We start from the raw sequence: 20,139 nt of genomic DNA, 5'->3' as shown, positions 1-20,139 counted from the left end.
ATTCTCCTCTAAAATGAACCAAAGTTCCTTGAAGAAATGGCTGATTTTAGGGCTGGGGCATGGAAAGTACAAGATGAGTCTGGAACATACTCTTTTTTTTTTTTTTTTTTTTTTTAAATAAATTTATTTATTTATTTTTGGCCACGTTGCTGCGCACAGGCTTTCTCTAGCGGTGAGCGGGGGCTGTTCTTCGTTGCGGTGCGTGGGCTTCACACTGCGGTGGCTTTTCTTGTTGCAGAGCACAGGCTCTAGAGCACAGGCTCAGTAGTTGTGGCACATGGGCTTAGTTGCTCCATGGCATGTGGGATCTTCCCAGAGCAGGGCTCGAACCCGTGTCCCCTGCATTGGCAGGCGGATTCTTAACCACTGTGCCACCAGGGAAGCCCTGGAACATATTCTTGTGCCAAAAGTAAATAAGTGCTTAGAAATGATGGGGACAGAGGAGGAAAGGTAGGGAGAAAATGATGGGGACATGTTAAAGGGACACAGAAGCCAGCTTGAAGGGCTCCTACTGGCCAAATCTGGGATAACTTAAGCAGCAAAATAAATAATGATAGTAATTATTTAATGGGTTCTAAACCCATTAAATAAGATCCATATGTCTATATTGAAACAAATTCATAAGGGAGAAAGGAAAATTCTTATAAGAGAGGGCCAACTGATACATTTAGAAGTAATGGTGGAGCTAGAAAATATCCATCTTGCAATTATCATGATAACTGATTTAGGGAAGAATCACCGATGGAAACTAAAACTAGTAAGGGGAAGTTTGAGAAGTAAAAGGATATTTACCTAGTCTCAAAGTATATCTCCACAAGATACTTATTCATTACAAAAAAGGAAAAGAGTAACTTTACTGAGGAGAAATCAGGTGGAGAGCACCTTAACTAAGTGTTTAAAGTTTATATTGCCAGTAACAGGAGAAATAAGTTCCATGTGCTTTCTGATATTATGCACTGAGAAGACACAATATAACTTCTAACATCACATATAGTCAGGAAAAAACATCAGACAACCCCATAAAATAACCCATAAGATAACTAGCATGTACTCTCCAAAAACAGAGATATAAATATTAAGGTTATAAAAGACAAAGACTGAGGATCTGTCCCAGATTAAAGGAGACTAAAGGCACTTGACAGCTGAGTGTGGTGCATTATCCAGGACTTTCTTTTCCTGTAAGGGACACTGGGATAACTGGCAAGATCAGAATATATTCTATAGATTAGGTAACAGTCAATGTTAACTTTCTGATTTTGATAATTGTGCTGTGGTTATACATTAGAATATCTTTTTTTTTTTCTTTTTTTGCAGTACGCGGGCTTCTCACTGCTGTGGCCTCTCCCGCTGTGGAGCACAGGCTCCGGACGCGCAGGCTCAGCGGCCATGGCTCACGGGCCCAGCCACTCCACGGCATGTGGGATCTTCCCGGACCGGGGCACGAACCCGTGTCCCCTGCATTGGCAGGCAGACTCTCTACCACTGCGCCACCAGGGAAGCCCTAGAATATCTCTGATTTTAGGAAATATGCATTATTTAGAGATAAAAGAGGGCATCATATCTCAGGTTACTGTCATATAATTCAGGGAAAAAAATAGATGGAGAAAAAGAGTAAAGCAAACATGGTAAAGTGTTAACATTTTAGGAATCTAGCTGAAGTCACAGAGGAATACCATTTTTCTCCAAGTCTGAAATTATGTCCAAAAAATATATATATATATATATATATATATGTATGTATATTTAGACAGAATGACTATCTAAGGGTAAACAAATTTTCCAGTGATTTGACCTTTCCCAGCAACTCCTGGGGCAGATAGGCTTTCCGGGGCTTAAAGAGAGACCCAGTCTGGCTCACAGTCAACACAATGGCGCCTCCTTGCTGAAAGAAAGGAGAAAAAGCTGAATTTGAAAAAGACAGAAAAATGCATTTTAATCATCGGCAGTTTTTTTTTTTTTTTTTTTTTTTTTTTGCCATATGGTGGTATGGCAGTGTGATCTAGCACAGTTAAAGGGCAACTAAATTGATTATTAATTCTCAATTTGACTCTGACAGTAAATTGCTACATATCTTAAATTTATCAAAATCCTTTCCAAAGTTGATAAGAAATAAAAACACCTTGAACAACTGCAGCAAAGTGAAATTATGCCAATATTTCAAAAAAATGGTTTTGAATAAGTGTACTCCAGTCAAGTGGAAAGATAAAAAACCAAATATATAGATTTAAAACTTGGTACAGTTATGAGAATTAAATAAGATATAAGAAGTTTCTGTCCATAAAATTAGAGACCGGTAAGTATTAGCAATGAGGCAGTTGAACATCTTTAAAACAAAAATACATTTCTTTCTGAAATCTGTTAGGTATCATATGCACTCACCCAATCATTTTTCACCATTTTCCTCAGGTTGTAAATAAATGCTAGTTCTTCTGGGGCAATCTGCACATCGGTCAATGTGTGAGACAGAGGTGAGAGGGAGGAGAAAGGGGGAAAAGAGGGAGAGAAGAGAACATTACTTGCTCTGCCCGGATGCTCCCCTGAGATATCTGCACTGACAACAACTAGAAAATCCTCAACTGGGAAATCCCTGGAGGTCCATTGGTCAGGACTCTGTGCTCTCACTGCCGAGGGCCTGGGTTCAATTCCTGGTCAGGGAACTAAGATCCCACAAGCTGTGCTGTGAGGCCAGAAAAAAAAAAGAAAAAAAAAATCCTCAACTACTACATAACCACAGTACCTGAAGGTACCTCTGGAATAAGCTACATGGCCACTGCTCCTCAAACTGCCATGCTTCTGGAGATTAAAAAACAGTTACCAAGGGAGAAAATACCCACTGCTCCAACCCACCCCCTTCCTTGATGCTTCTGATCATCGTCTCTGCTTAGACCAGAGAACATCATTTTGAAAAGAGAATAGAAAGAAAAAAATTGACAAGGAAAGAAAACACAGCTTTTGTTGTCATGCACTTGGTATTCAGTGGATGATGGAATGTGGCATCATCTTCTCCTTCTGATACTATTTTCACTACACATCTTATTTCAAATATTCCAAGGCAAGAAAATATACTGCATGGTCTAGAAGGCTTTGTCCCAGCCTACGTAAATGATGGTTTCTGAAATCAGAGAAACCAAAATAGAGAAACTCAGTTTTCCTACCGGGCTTTTATCTTCTCTTTTCAGTGTGGTCCTTCCCCAGAGAGCATTGACTCCATCCACTGCCACCAGGAGGCGAAAAATACCCAAAGAACTTTGCCTCTTTAGCTCTTTGAGCACAATCCCAACTGCATCTGTGGCATTCCTCACCCGCATTATGCCCTGTAGGGAAAGAGAGACAGTGGCTTGCAGTCCTACAAGAGGCTGTCTCTGGTTAGACACAGTACACATTCAGTGTCTTTTTTTATACCTGTTCAACTACTTCTCCCAGAGGACTGCCTTTCTCAGTGCTTTCTCGCTTATTCCAGACATACTTCTCTTGAACTTTTATCTAAAAATAAAACAAAGACCAAAAAAGGCCACTTAGCCTAAGGATGAACCCATCCCTAGCTAAGAAGGTAGGGTAGGAGGCTAAGGTTATTAGGAGTCTATTTTCATCTATTTTTCAAGCCTTGTAAGAGAGCTCAGCAGGGAAGTGAATGCTTTCTAGCCCATTTCTGCCTGGAGCTTAAAGAAACACACACAAAAGAGTAAGGGATTCTGACTAAAAAGGCCCAGGATGAAGACTTGGCACCTGCATTTTTAACAAGCTCCTAGGTGATTCTGACTTATATCCAGAGTTGAAAATCCCTGGCCTAGAGACTGTATCCAAGAATCACTAGAGAATAATTTTATGAATATGTTTCTGGTACCTAAAAGATCTAACCTGGAGAAAATGATGTAGTTGAAATGTGTGTGAGAGGATTTTAGGCTGTCACCTTGGAAAAGTCCGTGAAGCAACCTGGCCTTCACTTTGCTGCCCACCAGATGCGACCAGCTTACTGCTGCCCCTTTATTGTACATGGATAAATGAGTTTCAGCATGTGAACTCACTGTGGATAAAATGTATGAAGGAAATACAAAATGGTATAGTTATCCCAACTACAATGTTAGTTCTCCATAGTCTACTGGCACTCAGGGCACAAAGAAGATAAAAATCTTAAAAGAAAGATTGTCCAGCACCAAACTTCTGGGAGTCTAGTCACCTGACTCAAGAAATGCTCATTTGCAGTTTTGAAATTCTTCAGCCAGGTTGAAGCCTCTAAAGGTTGATCAAAGCGCTGTTTGTTGTAGGTGGACTGCAGAAGATCCCGGCAGTTTTTCACCCAAAGATGAGCTAATCGAAAGGCAAAAGAAAACAAACTAGGCAGGAACTGACTGTATTCAACTCAAAATACTCTATGCTTCTTTAAGTTATGGGAGATGACTTTAGTTTCCCATATATATTTCTTAAAGCCTTCTTGCTTCAGAGGTTTACTTTTTGGTCTGGTCCATCTTAAATATTATCATTACACACAATACACAAATAAATGGATTAAAGGTCACCTCAGCTTCCTGGCAGTTTTTAAAGACAGAAAATGTGGATGCAAACAACACTGAACAAAACAATGAGGGATATATGCGAAGTATGAGAGTTTAAGTTTTTTAAGATCCATGCTGACAACCTAGAATGCTGACAAAGAGTACCATGTCAAAGGCTCTGTGGGTACTCAAAGTTGTTGGCTGATGGCAATAAAGCTTGTGGTGAACACTAAGGTGGGAGTTTATGCTCTTGGGCATTACCTATCAAAGTGAGGATTGCTGTGCCAAAAAATACTTCATTCTAATTATCAAAAGGTTCCAAAACTAACTCAGACCAGCCTGTACCTGGAGCAAAGACCTCTCCCTTAGCTGTCACAGCCCTGTCAGAAAATTGAAGCCACAATGTTACCACAGTAACAGAATAACTAACCCCAACATAGTGAGGGAAGTTCTTACCATCTGGAATATGCAGTATCAGCCAATCCTGTTTTGCACAGAAATGAATACTATGGCAAAGACTGAGGGTTTTTCCTGTTCCCTTCTCGCCATCTAAAGCACTTGCTGTTAAAGAAAACACCACCTTCCAGTGGTTGGGACTCCATGCTCCCAATGTGGGGGGCCCAGGTTCCATCCCTGGTCGGGGAACTAGATCCCGCATGCCGCAACTAAAAGATGCCGCATGCCAGAACTGAAGATCTTGCATGCCACAAAAAAGATCGTGTGTGCTGCAGCTAGGACCTGGCACAGCCAAATAAATAAATAAATAAATATTTTAAAAAGTCATAAATTTATTAAAAAAGAGAAAGGAATAGTAGTTTTGTTTTTCTCACCAGGAATTGATTTAGGAATGGATGTGTGACGTAATTCTGGGCAATATGAAATGAGGGATGTCTGATGGAAGCTTCTGGGAAATTTTTCTTTGTTTTAAAAAAAAAGAATGCAAGAAAGGAATGTTTACTTTTCTGGCCTTTGGACATGGCTCTGTGAAGATGAGATGTTTGGAGTTGCTGCAACCATTTTGTCAACATGAAGAAATCAACCTGGAGACAAAACCTAATATGGTGAGGATGACAGCAGAAAGATTAAAGGAATCTGAGAATCTGAGTTCTCTCTTTTTTTTTTTTTTTTTTTTTTTTTTTTTGCGGTATGCGGGCCTCTCACTGTTGTGGCCTCTCCCGTTGCGGAGCACAGGCTCCGGACGCGCAGGCTCAGCGGCCATGGCTCACGGGCCCAGCCGCTCCGCGGCATATGGGATCCTCCCAGACCGGGGCACGAACCCGTATCCCCTGCATCGGCAGGCGGACTCTCAACCACTTGCGCCACCAGGGAGGCCCAGTTCTCTCTTTTTTAAAAGAATATTCATTTGTTTGTTTTGGCTGCGCCGGGTCCTGGTTGCAGCGTGCGGGGTCTTTAGTTTTGGCATGCCTGCGGGGTCTGGTTCCCCGACCGGGAATCGAGCCCGGGCCCCCCTCACTGGGAGAGTGGAGTCTTACCCACAGGACCACCAGGGAAGTCCCAGAATCTGAGTTCTTGATGACCTCAATGAAGTGCTGAAATAACCAAACCTGAGCCTAAACCTGATGTTCCTTTTCCTTAGGCAAAAATCATTTATTACCTAAGCCATTTTGAGTTGGACTTTCTCTTACTCAACTGCAAATGAAGCATCTTAAGTGATAAATTAAAACAGGAGAAACACAGCATGAGATGAAGAATTGGGTCATTTTAGAGATGAGCCACCAAAAGTTGGAGTATGTTAATATGCTATTTAATATGTTCATACCTAATTCTTTTAAAAAAAGCTGTTTTGACAGTACCACTAAAATAGATTACTTATGTCTTTTAAATTTAGGACTGCAAAAACCTCCAATTAGAGCAAGGAGTAAAAGAAACAAGTTCCTGAGGAAAATAAATTTTGTCAATTTTCAAAATATTAGAATTTTCATGCACTCTTATTACAGGGGTGTCAATTCTGACTTAACCCCTTCTGGCTAAAAATAAAGGTATTTTCTTAATAAAAAAAAAAAGAAAAGAAAACACCACCAAAAGGGACACTTCAACTGTCAACAAATAAAGCATTTCTTCTTTTCCCACATTTGAGGGAGGAAAGCATTGGCTCAGATAGCCCAGGCAAGCAGGAAAGGATACAGAAAACGTATCGTACAGCTGGATGAGCAAAATTGGTGTTTTTCAGGTAATGCAGAAGCTCTAGGGCTGGTCTCCTTACCATCAGGCAAGCTTCATTGAATGTCTTCACCTAACAAAACAGGGAAAGAGGAAGGAGAGGGTGGGGTGTGGAACTTCTAGCCAGTTCTTGGTAATATACACTGAGTCCAACATAGCAACCATAGCATCAAATTGCCTATTTTTCATTTATTCAGTTAGGAGAGGTTGGTATTGAATTTGAAAATTTAGCCATGTAACTTAGCTAAAAATTGAAACACATTATCCCGTACCAAGTGTGTAACAGTCAGCTTTTGATTATTTCTGTAAATGAAGCACAGATATTACATCAGTTAAGTGAAATTTACAAATAATCCAGACATAACTATGTAAACTACTTAAGGTTGATATAAATATTAAAAGCATGTAAAATGCTTAACAAAGCATCTGACACATGGTAAGCATCAAATAAATGTTAATTCTTTTAAATTTATTTTTAGCTAATTCTTTTTTTAAATTTAATTAATTAATTTATTTTTGGTTGCGTCGAGTCTTAGTTGCGGCATGCAGGATCTTTCGTTGCGGCACATGGGCTTCTCTCTAGTTATGGCTCGTGGGCTCCAGAGTGCTTGGGCTCTGTAGTTGCGGCACATGGGCTCTCTAGTTGTGGGGCAGAGGCTCAGTAGTTGTGACGCATGGGCTTAGTTGCCCCATGGCATGTGGGATCTTAGTTCCCCGCGTTCCCTGCTTTGGAAGGCAGGTTCTTAACCACTGGACCACCAGGGAAGTCCCTTTAGCTAATTCTTATTACTGTAACCACCTAGACTTTTCTCTAGAACTTATATACATACCAGCTCAGGAGCAGGTGTGACCAACTGCCCCATAGCTATGAGGCCATACCTGACACCACCAATATACAGATACACCAGAGAACTGACACACAAAATTCATTCCCTTTTTGCCACCAGGAATAATTTGGTGGAAAAATTTGGGGAGCAGTGATATGTGTGAAAATGATTTGCAAATAAAGTATTTAATAATGTCTACTGATAAGAATAAATACCTAACGAATACTATTCACAAGTATATCAGATAGGGACTAAGATAGTGTTGGTATTTTTTAAAGAAATCCTAACCAAACAATTGAACTGGAGAAGGACTTTGACAGGTAAGTTCAAACTTAATGGAAAGTGAAACCTTCAAAAACATGATACAGATATTAAAACAGAAATGCCATATTAGGCAATATGACAGTACTAAAATACACAAACAATGGTGAGGGAGTTGGCCTTTACATAAATGGAAGTTATGGAAAGAATGTATGAGTAATTCCTTCCAAAGCACTAGTGGTTAACCATTCTGAAAGCAACCTGCAATAGTTAAAGTTAGGCTCTCAGAACTATGTTAGAGATTGTACTATGAATGTCTTCGGACAGTTTAAAGTGATGATTTCTTCTGACCGTGTCCTATTTCCAAACTTAACAAAATTTTTGATGACAAGCTGTCTATGGCCTAGAATTAGCCCCTTTACTGGTGTCTCATCTAACTTCTTGAAATAAAACACACTGAAGAAATGACATCCTCTGGTTTCTAAGCTAAAAATCACCTGCACAGTCAAGTTTGATATTTCAATAAGAAGGAATAATTTCTGAGGCTGAAACTAATTGAGCAGGAATTAGCCAAAAGAACCAGTTTCCCCAGGGACTTCCCTGGTGGTCTAGTGGGTAAGACTCCATGCTCCCAATGCAGGGGGCCTGGGTTCGATCCCTGGTCGGGGAACTAGATCCTGCATGCATGCCACAACTAAGAGTCTGCATGACGCAACTAAGACCTGGCACAGCCAAACAAACAAATAAATAAATAAATGTTTACTAAAAGTTTAAAAAAAAAAAACATTTTGCCAACAAACTCTGCTTGCAGTTAACTATGAGTTCTTTCAATGGCTACAAAGCAACCCAAGATTACATTCTTTGGGTTGAATTTATGACCACAAAACTACATTTTCTGAAAACTCATGAGACTGAAGAAGAACAATGAATGATGCATCTAATCCAAATATCATTTCTGTTTGGCTCAAAAATATATTATGTTTTTGCTTTTCTACACATATAAACTATTTTCATGATATTTTGCTAAGGAAAGTATTAAATTCATTTTTAACAATTATTTGAAGTCTAAAGTTTCTAGAAATCTGTTGGGTAACACAAGGAAAAGAGTGGAATATTATTTATTTACTTAAGAATATTTTGCCTGGCTCCCAAAAGGATTTAAAGAGGTTAACTGCAGATAAGCATTTGCTTAAAGTAATTATAACAACAGCACTATTCACAAAAGATAATCAATAGCTCAATTTATCTGATTTGTTTTTAAGATTCAAATTAAATCTTTTATAGTTTTCTACTCATTTAATTCCACCCCTCTGCTATCAACAGCTTGTGTTATAAGCTCCCTCCAATTCCCTCCCCTGTTTTGAGCACCTGCATTACAAAGCGAGGAGGCAGGCCATGGGAGAATACAGTCTTCAGATCTTGGAAGGATATGTTGTAGTGCTGACCCTCATGCTGCTCCCCATGCTTGGCCTAGGAAATAAAAATGCAAACAGGTATAATGGATAGAGTGACAAAGACTTTGAAAAAGTGTCAAGGGCCTTCTAGACTGTAGTGAGGAAACACTTCTCTCTCAGAGCTGGAAAAGATATTCTTTCATTTCTTAGACAAAAAATGCTCGCTGTTGTCCCCAAATCCACAGTGTATACATAAAGCTGATGTTGGCCTGAATGATGAAGCCAGTTGCTCGGCAACATAAACCCTAGATGTGGAAGGAGCAGAGACAAATCTTGCCATCTGGATTCTTCTGTGCCGTGCATAGAGATGATCCAGTCACGTGACAAGATCATCTGCATGCCACTGTTGCCATAGAAACCTCTGAGGAACTGGCAGATAAAGGGACTACAATTACAGGGAAAAGCTGAAAGGCAATTCAATGACTTCATTCACTTATTCTATTTCATTTCGTGCTTGTGAAAGTAGATTAACGCTAGAGACATAAATAAAACACACCCTGCTGAGATGGCGTTTTGGGTAATGAGTTATTTTTTTCCTCCACAAGCACAGCATATGTTAAGATGGGGCAACTCAGAGGGCAGGGGTAGGGACAAAAAGGGAGGGAGAAGCTATTGGTTCCCTTCACATTTAAGCACAGACCATACAACTAATTTCATTTATAAGAGGCAACAATAATACTGAGGAAGAAGAAATCAGCATTTAGCCTAAAGGGACCTGAAATAGAAAATGCAACACTGGATACTGCTGGAATCCTGGTTTCTGCCAATAAACTTCACTTTATATACCGCTCTTCTCAACAAATCAAGTTAGTTCCCTCTCCAGACATTAGGAAATCCACTTAGAAAGGTGGAAGATAGTACGAGATTGGTTATTAGGAAAACTATGTAGTCCTAGGCAAGTAAGTTGATTTTGTTAGGATTCTCCACACCAGGGTTGGTAAACTATGGCTGGCTACCCATTTTTGTAAATAAAGTTTTACTGGAACACAGCCAGGCCCATTTGTTTATGGCAGAGCTAAGTAGTTGTGAGAGATCACTTTGGCTCATATGCCTAAAATATTTACTATATGGTTCCTATAGGAAAAGTTTGCCAACCCATCATACACTAAGATCAATAATAACTACTAAATTTAACTTCTAAGGAATTGAGTAGTTAAGTATTTACTAGGTACCTATTCTATACCCAACAAAACCCTTGGCACAAAGTGAGTTCAATGGTAGGAATTAAACCAAAACAGATATGGACTGACCTGTCTGAGCTATGTTACCATAGTATCAGATAGGGATGGGGAAGATCAGGGTTCCAGAATGCTGTCTCAGGTACTGACTATATGTAAAAATCTGCTTAGCTTCTTTCAGTTTCAGTTTTTCTTATGTGTAAAATGAGGCAATACAAATTATAAGTCCTGAAAAAAACCCATATACACAGCAACTCACCGGATCATTCTCACTGGTGCGGGAAATAGCTCTGGGACTCTCAATTGCAACCTGGTTATCCAGGTGAGCAGCAAGGCATTGGGGTGCCTGGGTCCCTATGTGCAAAAAACGTCCAGGGTCCAACTATAAAAGAAACCATTTTAGTGTTTTACAATTAATAGGCTTTTTATGCTTGCTACAACACTGAGGTTTTAAGCCATATCTGCAACAAGGAAAAATATCACTAACATGCATTTTAGTTTTATGTAAAACAGATCCTTGTTATTATTTATAATTCTCTAAGTCCAATCACATTATTCATACTCTGAATCTGTTCCAGCTTGTGTTGCTATGTCTGGGCTGTGTCCCATATGGAAACAATTCCGTTAGAGATTGTTCAGGAGCATAGCTCAGCCATTAACAACCTAACTCAGGAAACTTCATTTAATGCTCTTGCCTACAGTGATGAATGGTGGCCAGTATTGTACAATTCCCAGCTGTCTAGTAATCCTAGTCACCTCAGTTATTAGGGGATTAGTGCAATGTTCCTATTTGATAGGTATAATTACACTCCTTGCAACAATTTTCTTGCTAGCTGTGTCCTGAAATAAAGAATCTTTCATTAAGGACGTGTAATGAGGAAGTGAGTAAAGCATCCAGCTAAGGGAAAATAAACTGCTCTACAGGCAAGTCAGTGAACTGCACATGGAAACCTCAGAACTGGGAAAGGTTTGGGGAAGAGGATGAGATTTCAGGAGATAAATCTGAGAAATGCTAACTGGAGAACTCCCAAGCTGAGTTTAAGGATAACAGGCCTTGTGTATAAGTGAAAAGATGCCAGTTACAAGAGAAAGATTAGAGTATGAATCCAGTAGAATGAGGAAAACAGGGTTGTGAGAGATGGCTGTAGAAAGGGAGCTGCTCGCTAGGTCAATAGATAGTATGAACGCTGCCTGTATTTATATTTAGTCTCACCAAGCAGCTTCACGAGTGCAGAAAATGTATATTATTTTTGTACTACCTCTCATAACACTTATACCCATTTAACAAGACCTTTGACTCCCTGACAACTTTTTAACTGGTATCTTTAAATCTTTGACTCTTTATCTTTCACAGTCCAGAAGATTTGTCCTCCCAAATAGGTTTAACCTTCAGCTAATCAAAAAGTTTGGATGGTTTCCTATTAATGTCAAAATAAGTCTCAAAGTCCTTAGCATGATAATTAAGGCCACTGCTATAAGTTCAACCTACTTTTCTAGTCCCACTCCTTTATAAACTCTATACTCCAGCCAGCCAACCATGCTAAAACATGTTATTCACTTTCATGCCTTTATATTTCTGCTCATTCTACTTCAGCTTCCCTCTCTCCCTATTTAAATCTTACTCATCATTTAAGACTCACCTCAAATGTCATATCCTCTGTGAGGATTTGCCAGACACCTCCAGGCAAAAGCAATTATCTTTCCCTCTCTATAGATAGCACTTTCTTTGTATTGCATGCATTTTTACTCTGCCTTGAACTACATTCATGGCTTTTGTTAACTGAGTACCTATAAAATGCTAGGCAACAGAGTGTTATACACACATTATTTTTGAGCCAAGAATCCTAGAAGATAGGTAGAATATTATGCTGTTTTATTATGAGGGAAATCAAAGTTCAGGGAAGTTAAATAACTTTGTCTAAAGTCACAGAGTTGGTAGGTGATGAAACCGGAATTCAAATCCAAGTTTGTCGGACTCCAAAATCTTTATCCTTTTTATTGCATCATGTTATCTTACACACAAGTTTGTCTCCCATTTTAGGCCACACACACTTGAAAGAGAAGGGATCAGGTTTTATTCATTTTTGTATCTCCTTCTCCAAGTACCCAATGCACCACAAATACTTCATACTTGTGCCCTGGAATAAAAAAAATCTTTCTTAGAGACATGATGAGATGGGGGAGTTTGCAAAGCATCTAGCTAAGTGAGAGTAAACTGCACTACACTGCAACTCAGTGAACTGCGCATACAAACCTCTGAACCAGAATTTGCATATTTACTGTAAAGTAAAAGGGTAAAGTAATACAGTTGCTCCAACACTGTCTGCGAATGCAGAGACAGCAATGTTTATCACATGTACTCTATATCTCCCAGTCTCCCTTGCAGAAAGATTGGGGTCACATGATTAGTTCTGGCTAATGAGCTATCAACAGAAATAACTTGGGTCAATTCTAGTCAGAGCCAGTTAAGAGTGGGTATAAATTCTCTTTTTTCTCCTGCTGTGGCAACCTTAAAACCTACATGATGAGATGGCATCCCAAGATGACAAAACTGCATCCCTATGTCTATCCCCTATTTGCCTGTAAACCATTTTTTTTGGCAGCACTGCACAGCACGTGAGATCTTAGTTCCCCGACCAGGGATCGAACCCGTGCCTCCTGCAGTGGAAGTGCAGATTCTTAACCACTGGACCAAAAAGGAATTCCCTCCCTGTAAACCATTTTGGAAATATAGCAACATCAAGAGCAAAACAAAACATATATACACAACACAAACAATATCATGTGTTGAGTTAAGCTAATGAGAATCCAAGGCCTGTTACCTCCATAGGATCTGAACAATACACCCTACAATGTTCTCAATTCTACTGGAGAGAAAGCATCATGTCTCTAAATAAAGTAGCAGTCAAGTGGAAAATTAAAGATATTCAAGGACCACAGGGTGGTGCTATTTCTACAAGAAACCTCTGACTTTTTAGTTAAATGTTTTTTTGCAGCAAACTAAAAGCTAGCAAAATGGATTCCTTACTTCTTCGTGTTATATATGGCATCACCCAGCTAGTCTCGTCTCCAGGGAAAACAACCATATGTACAACTGCCTCTGCACCGTTCCAGAATGAAAATCATGCAGTTCTTGAAAGAAAGGCATTCATGAGCCAGTAAAGAAGGTAACTCTAAACTAATCTACAAAAAGCATAAAATCTTCTCACTGACATTCCTCTGTACTTTGGACTCAGGTCTTTCTTGTCTGCTATAAAGGAAGAAGAAATTGTAGCCTTTTAATATAATAAGTTGGGGCCAGAATCCATCCCTTTGTTCATCTTTGCTTTTTCATATTGTTTTATAAAAATGGGTTATTTTATGTACATAGGTTTGTCATGAAGCCCTGGAAAAAAGGTGAATCCTATAAGAGGAAGGGCTCCTTTTTAAGGAAATCTGATCTGTAATTAAATGATCAGATAGAAGTGACTAAGCCCTTCCAGCTCAGTTCTTATCCTTTAGGACATAACTCTGGGAGGATTTCCTCTGGACCCTACTAATCCAGGTTAGGTGCTTCACCATGCTATGACAATCATTTATTCATGATCCCACTACTGGACTTCGAGGTCCTGAAGAAAACATGGACCATAAAATGCAATACAGCACAGTGGTTAAGGCCACAGGCTATGAAGTCAGACAGACCTGGTATCTAGCCTGGGTTAGACAACTTCACAGCGTGTTACCTCAGGCAAGTTACTTAGCCTTTCTAATCCTAAATTTCTGCATCTGTGAAACAAACATATTATCTGCCTCAGGGGTTGATCATGAAGATTAAGAGAAATAAAGCACTTAGCACCGTGCCTGGCACATAATGAATGCCCAACAAATAGTAACCACTGGGACTTCCCTGGTGGCACAGTGGTTAAGAATCCACCATGGGTTCGAGCCCTGCTCCAGGAAGACCCCACATGCTGCAGAGCAACTAAGCCTGTGCGCCACAACTACTGAGCCCATGCTCTAGAGCCCGTGAGCCACAAGTACTGAGCTCGTGTGCCACAACTACTGAAGCCCGCGTGCCTAGAGCCCGTGCTCCACAACAAGCCCATGCACTGCAAGGAAGAGTAGCGCCTGCTTGCTGCAACTAGAGAAAGCCCGTGCACAGCAACGAAGACCCAATGCAGCCAAAAATAAATAAATAAATAAATAAAACAATAAAAAACCCAAATAGTAACCATTATTAGTGAAATGAGTCATCTTAGAATCCTGAGTATCTGCCATAAGGAAGGTGCTGAAAAACTATTTGCTAAATAAATGAGAGAATGAAGTAAAGCAACAGAATAGTCTTTCTTACATATGATTTTATTATTTTAATCAACTATCAACTATCAGAAATCGGCAACTTGTTTTTTTTTAAATACTTCATGAAGGGATGATAATCATTGACCCAACTGCACTTAAGCTTATTTATCTCCTTTAAAAAAATGTTAGTTCTCCTATGATAGGGTAAATTCCCAAGCGCAACTATTCTACTAAGACCTGTTATTGGATTTTTAGGGCAGTTGGGAGTGAAGTGTATGGGCAGAGAAATGGAATTGTGACTGTTCTTTTGAGCAAAACTAGTCAGCTGAAGTTCTCCAGAGCATTTTATTCTGGATACAATCAATCCAGAAAAGAAATCCACCTAAAGACAGTTTACACAAAGCACTTAGGTCAGTCAGGACTCACCTTATGGACCCTGGAGATAAGCCTTGTCATTCCTTTCAGCATTATCCCTGCACTTTTAAAAAAAAAGTGAAAAGGTAAGCCGCAACTGGGAAAAGATATTTGCACAACGGATTAGTATCTAGAATAAATAATGCCTTTAAACTGATTTTAAAAATGAGCAGAAGACACGAACAGATATTCCACAGAAAAGGGAATACAAATGGCTAGTAAACCCATGGAAAGAGTTCGACCCTTATGACAAATCAGGGAAATGTAAATTAAAACCACCACAATGAGATACCATCCACAACCATCGTATTGAGAAAAATGAAAAAGACAACAGCAAATGTTAAAGAGGCTGTGAAGCACTGGGAAGCTTCCTATGCTGTCAATGGAATTATAAATACAAATATCTTGGAAAACAAATTTGACATTATCTGTAAAGTTGAAAACGTACATGTCTATGGCCCAGGTATTCTACTCCTTCATATTTAGTTTAGAAAAACACATATACATGTACACTGGGAAATATGTATCACAATGTTCATAGCAGTAGAATATGAATTATCAGAAACTGTAAAAAGCCCAAATGTCCACTGATAGAAGAGTGGATAAACGGAGATATGGTCACGCAATGGAATGCCATACAAAAATAAAAAGAATAAACTGCAGTTACATGTAAGACATAGATGGATCTCAAAAACTAATACTGAGTGAAAACTGTAATATACAGAATGATATAATTTATATGAAACTCAAAAACTTAAATCCTAATTATCTGGAGAATACACATATATGTAATAAAACTGAAAGAGAAAGGCAAGAGAATGATAAGCACACATTTAGAATAATGTGTGCTTCCCTTAGGGAAGAGGTAAAGGGACAAGATTGGGGCAGGGCACACAAAGGAACTGTAATGATCTATTTCAAATGATGGATAATAGATATGAGTATTTGCTTTATTATTTTTATACCATGTGTATTATATTTATTCATTTGTATGTTGGAAGTATTTAACTAAAAAACCCTAATCATGTGGGAGCTAAAAAATGTTTAAAATACTTAAATGCAACGCTCAATATTCACTAGTACACAGCATAACTAAATCAAATCTCCAGGTAATCACCTACTTCATTTTGGCTAATAATTTTCACCTTACATCCAAAATCTTTAAAGCAGCAGTAACAACAGTGTTACACCCGTTTATTCAACAGTAACAACAACAGAGTCGCATCCATTTATTCAACAGTTACTGAGCACCTATTATGTGCCAGGGCCTGTGAATAAGATGGTGAACAAAGCTGTTCAGTCCCTGACCCAACAGAGCTTATAGTATGGTTAAGAGATGACACAAACTCCTCTGAATTCTATCTCCTTTTAGTTTTCAAGTTTACTATTTCTCTTTTAGAAACTGCTTATTTTCCCATCAACCTCTTTCCATTTTAAGAGTTTGTGGAAGAACAGCTTAAGACCACTCAGGGGTTGTTCCTACTCATTCAGTGGCCTGAGCAGTGGGAGCTGCAAACCAGTCTTCAGTGGCAGGCTGAGCACTCCGGTCTTCAGCAGCGAACTGTTGAATAGGCACAGGGAGCACCTGCACACCTTTGGACCAGTCTGCCACCTCAGGTTGAGCAGCAGTGAACTCAGGAGCTGGAGCAGCCCATTCACCTTGAAATTCCTCCTTGGTCACAGTCTTCTCAGCTGCCGCCTGCTCTTCCTTTTCAATCTCTTCAGGATCTCTGTAGAAGTAGAGATCAGGCATGACCTCCCATGGGTGTTCATGGGAGATGGTGCCACGCATGCGCAGAACTTCACATCAGACTCGCTGAGTGAGCTCCCTTGTTGTTGCATGGGATGGCAATGTCCACATAACGCAGAGGAGAGTCTGTGTTACACAGAGTAATGGTGGGCAGGTTAATGTAAAAGGCCTCTGTGAGAGACTGGTCAGCCCTGGGATCAGTAACCACCAGAAGTCTCGGCTCCCGAAGGCTGCCTGGATCTGGTTAGCGAAGCCTCCAGGAGTGAAGCGGCCTGCAACAGGAGTAGCTCCAGTGGCAGCAGCAAACTTCAGCACAGCTCGCTGGAGGATATGACACTGACATCAGCTGGGTTTTCAATGGCAACAATGGCACCAGCTGCCAAGAGAAGCTTCTCTCAGGTTCTCTTCAGATTTATGATGTAGATGCCATCACTGTTCCTTTTGTAGATGTACTGTTCCATTTGGAAGTCAAGGTTGGTGCCACCTAAGTGGGTTCTAGCTGCAAGAAATATGAGGACATCCTTCTCCTTCATTTGCAGGACATCAAGGGCTCCGGACATTGTGAAAGTTTCCCCTTAAGTTACAAGGGAATCAAGAACAATGCCGTACGGACCCCAGTCTGGGTAGCGCGGAAAAGGCAAGTTTACTTTTTAATAAAGATGCCAAAGCATTCCTTAATTCAGTCATTCAAAAATGTGTTTTGTGCTTTCACATGCCCACACTATACAGACTACACAGTGGTGAACAAGACTGGCATGGTCTCTACTGGCCTGCCTCACATTTACATGTGGGATTGCAGGGCTCCTTTGCTGTGTTTGAAAACCAAAAGTTCTAGAGCACCAGTTCCCAAAATGAGTTTGGTGAATACTAACTAGTCATAAAATGCATCAATGTTCTCTGGCCAAAGAAATTTGAAAATGCTATATAGTTATTCACTTCTTGAATAATTATAATATAGGCACATTTTCACACATTTAAAGGCTTTGGGGAAAACTATAGTTAAGAGACTTCATTTTAATCCAATTTACTTGGCCTTGGAACCCGTGGAACTCCCCTTGTTGCAAAATACTATTAGTAACATTCTCCTGGCTGCTAGTGGAAGGGCTGCTGCTGTGGAGTAAGGTGGTGGCTGTGAGCATGTGCCCAGGCGTGAGGATGAATTCTACTAGGCCACAGGCAGGGTTGAGGTCCCCTCTGCTCCCTGTTCTTCAACGGTTCTCCTTTGTTCTGCCTTACACTGCCTCTACTGCTGTCCACCACTGTCCAACGCCCACCACCACCACCTGCTGCCTAATCCAACTGTGCAGAAAAGAGCTAACAGAGCAAGTCTAAGACTGCTGTCCTTAGAAAGGCCTGCTTGCAAGGTTGCCCCTTAGCTGGTGTCTGGGAACTTGGATTTCAGGAGAGTTCCCACCATTCCCAGAACTGGTAAGAATGGGTCACTGTGCCTGAACTATTTATACAAACAACATGGTTTACATTAAACACCTGCTTTCCTTCTGGGAGTCTGGAAATTTACTACATGTGAGGCGGATAATGACTATATGACCAGCCCCAATAGAAACTGTGGGCACTGAGACTCTGTTGATAGTTTCCCTGGGTGGCAACATTTCACGTGTTGTCACAATTTTTTGCTGAAGGAATCAAGTGTGTCTAATGTGATTCTACTGGGAAAGGACTCTTGGAAACTTATACCTGGTTTCCTCCAGATTTTGCCCAATGTGCCTTTTCCCTGTGCTGATTTTGCTCTGTATCCTTTTGCTGTAATAAATCAGAGCTGTAAGTATGACTATGTGCTGACCTCTGAGTCCTCCTAGGGAATCACAGAACCTGGAGGTAGTTTTGGCAACCACTGACATAACCACCCAGTGCCCAACACTACCCAGCATTGATCTCTACCTTATACCCACCATCACCTGGTACCCAACACCACCATCTTTGACCAGCTCAATTTTCTTAACCCCAGTTCTTCTCAATCCTCCCCTATTTCAATTACCTCAACTCCCTGCCTCCAATACTGTCCTCCCCGATCCGTGACCAGCTAACTCCCATACCAATTCTAACCCTCTGTATCAGTTGATTTCCAACCCTAAGCCCTCTACCTAACCTCAAGTTTCCCAACTCCTGAACTACTCAAGACCCCAATGCCATTCCAACAGGATCTGGCCTACCCAACCCTGCTCCCTAGATCTTCTCAATGTGCCCTGGTACAACCACTATTATGAGACAGCTGTGGGCTGCAGCTCTGGAGGGAGGTAGTGTCCTAGAAAGAGTGGGTGACATGGTCCTGAGGTCACTACTTCTTCCTCCAGGTATGCCTGTGGTCACTGAGGCCATTACTCTGGCTATGTTTTAGAGATTATGGGAAATGCTGGTCAGGAAAATGTGACCAGCTTTCCATCTTGTATCCTGTCATCTTGTATCCATATTACAAGATTGGGTCTACCAGCCTCCATCCTTGAACTTCTCCAATCCATCCTTTCCACTGAAGTCTGGCTCTTAAAACCCTTCAATATTTTCCTACTGCTTTTAAAGGTAAATAACACACACACACACACACACACACACACACACACACACACAGAGAGACACAGCTTATTTAACAGAAGATATTTTAAGAAAAAAGGGCGGGGGGTGAATCTCAAAAGTCTGATCTCAAAGCAGACAATCCAGACTAAACCACATTTTCCATGTTCTTTAAAATAACTGTAAGTAGAAAAAAATCCTATTGACAGGCCAAATGAAAGCAGAAGAATGGAATATTTGCTCATTCTACATTCCAAGACATATACAAATCAGGGCACTGCAAGAAAACGGTTCAAAGCCGCTAATACTATGAAAAAATTGAGTAATGATTTCTCCTTTTGGTTTTTTCATATCCTTTGAATGTCGATTTGCAGAGTACAAGTTAACCACATTGTAACTGGAAGGCAGATAAATGACAGGTTTCCTATTAAAACTGACTGATGGTACAAGATGAAAAGAGTTATGGAGATGGATGGTGTGATGGCTACACAATAATGTGAATGTATAATATCATGGAACTATACACTTAAAAATGGTTAAGATGGTATATTTTATATTATGTATATTTTACCACCATAAAAAAAAGGGAAAAAACAAACCAAAATAAGACTGATGGTTAAAATTAAAGATAAATAATTTTCTCAAGCGTTCTAGGAAGATGACGAAAAAAATTCTCAAAGATATCATTAAGGGCTTCCCTGGTGGCACAGTGGTTGAGAGTCCGCCTGCCGATGCAGGGGACATGGGTTCGTGCCCCGGTCCGGGAAGATCCCACAT

The 20,139-nt window shown here is 40.2% G+C and overlaps 1 protein-coding gene and 1 pseudogene across 1 annotated transcript in view; both read right to left on the bottom strand.

The window, feature by feature from the left end:
- DAP3 (death associated protein 3) overlaps positions 1–20,139 on the bottom strand; it is a 29,500-nt gene that overhangs the window by 2,727 nt on the left and 6,634 nt on the right. The window contains exons 2-11 of the mRNA XM_060090704.1: positions 15,099–15,150; positions 10,654–10,776; positions 9,131–9,232; positions 6,639–6,747; positions 4,950–5,042; positions 4,178–4,308; positions 3,403–3,483; positions 3,156–3,314; positions 2,380–2,439; positions 1,793–1,882 (exon numbers count right to left, since the gene is read on the bottom strand). Coding sequence (XP_059946687.1) covers positions 1,793–1,882; positions 2,380–2,439; positions 3,156–3,314; positions 3,403–3,483; positions 4,178–4,308; positions 4,950–5,042; positions 6,639–6,747; positions 9,131–9,232; positions 10,654–10,776; positions 15,099–15,150 — 1,000 coding nt within the window. The remainder of the gene's footprint in view (positions 1–1,792; positions 1,883–2,379; positions 2,440–3,155; positions 3,315–3,402; positions 3,484–4,177; positions 4,309–4,949; positions 5,043–6,638; positions 6,748–9,130; positions 9,233–10,653; positions 10,777–15,098; positions 15,151–20,139) is intronic.
- Positions 15,862–19,827, bottom strand: LOC132484298 (small ribosomal subunit protein uS2-like; annotated as a pseudogene).

This window comes from Mesoplodon densirostris, chromosome 2, assembly GCF_025265405.1.
Source record: "Mesoplodon densirostris isolate mMesDen1 chromosome 2, mMesDen1 primary haplotype, whole genome shotgun sequence".
NCBI classification, from domain to species: Eukaryota; Metazoa; Chordata; class Mammalia; order Artiodactyla; family Ziphiidae; genus Mesoplodon; species Mesoplodon densirostris.
The sequence above is the reverse complement of the archived record's forward strand: the minus strand, read 5'-3'. Positions and strand labels throughout refer to the sequence as shown.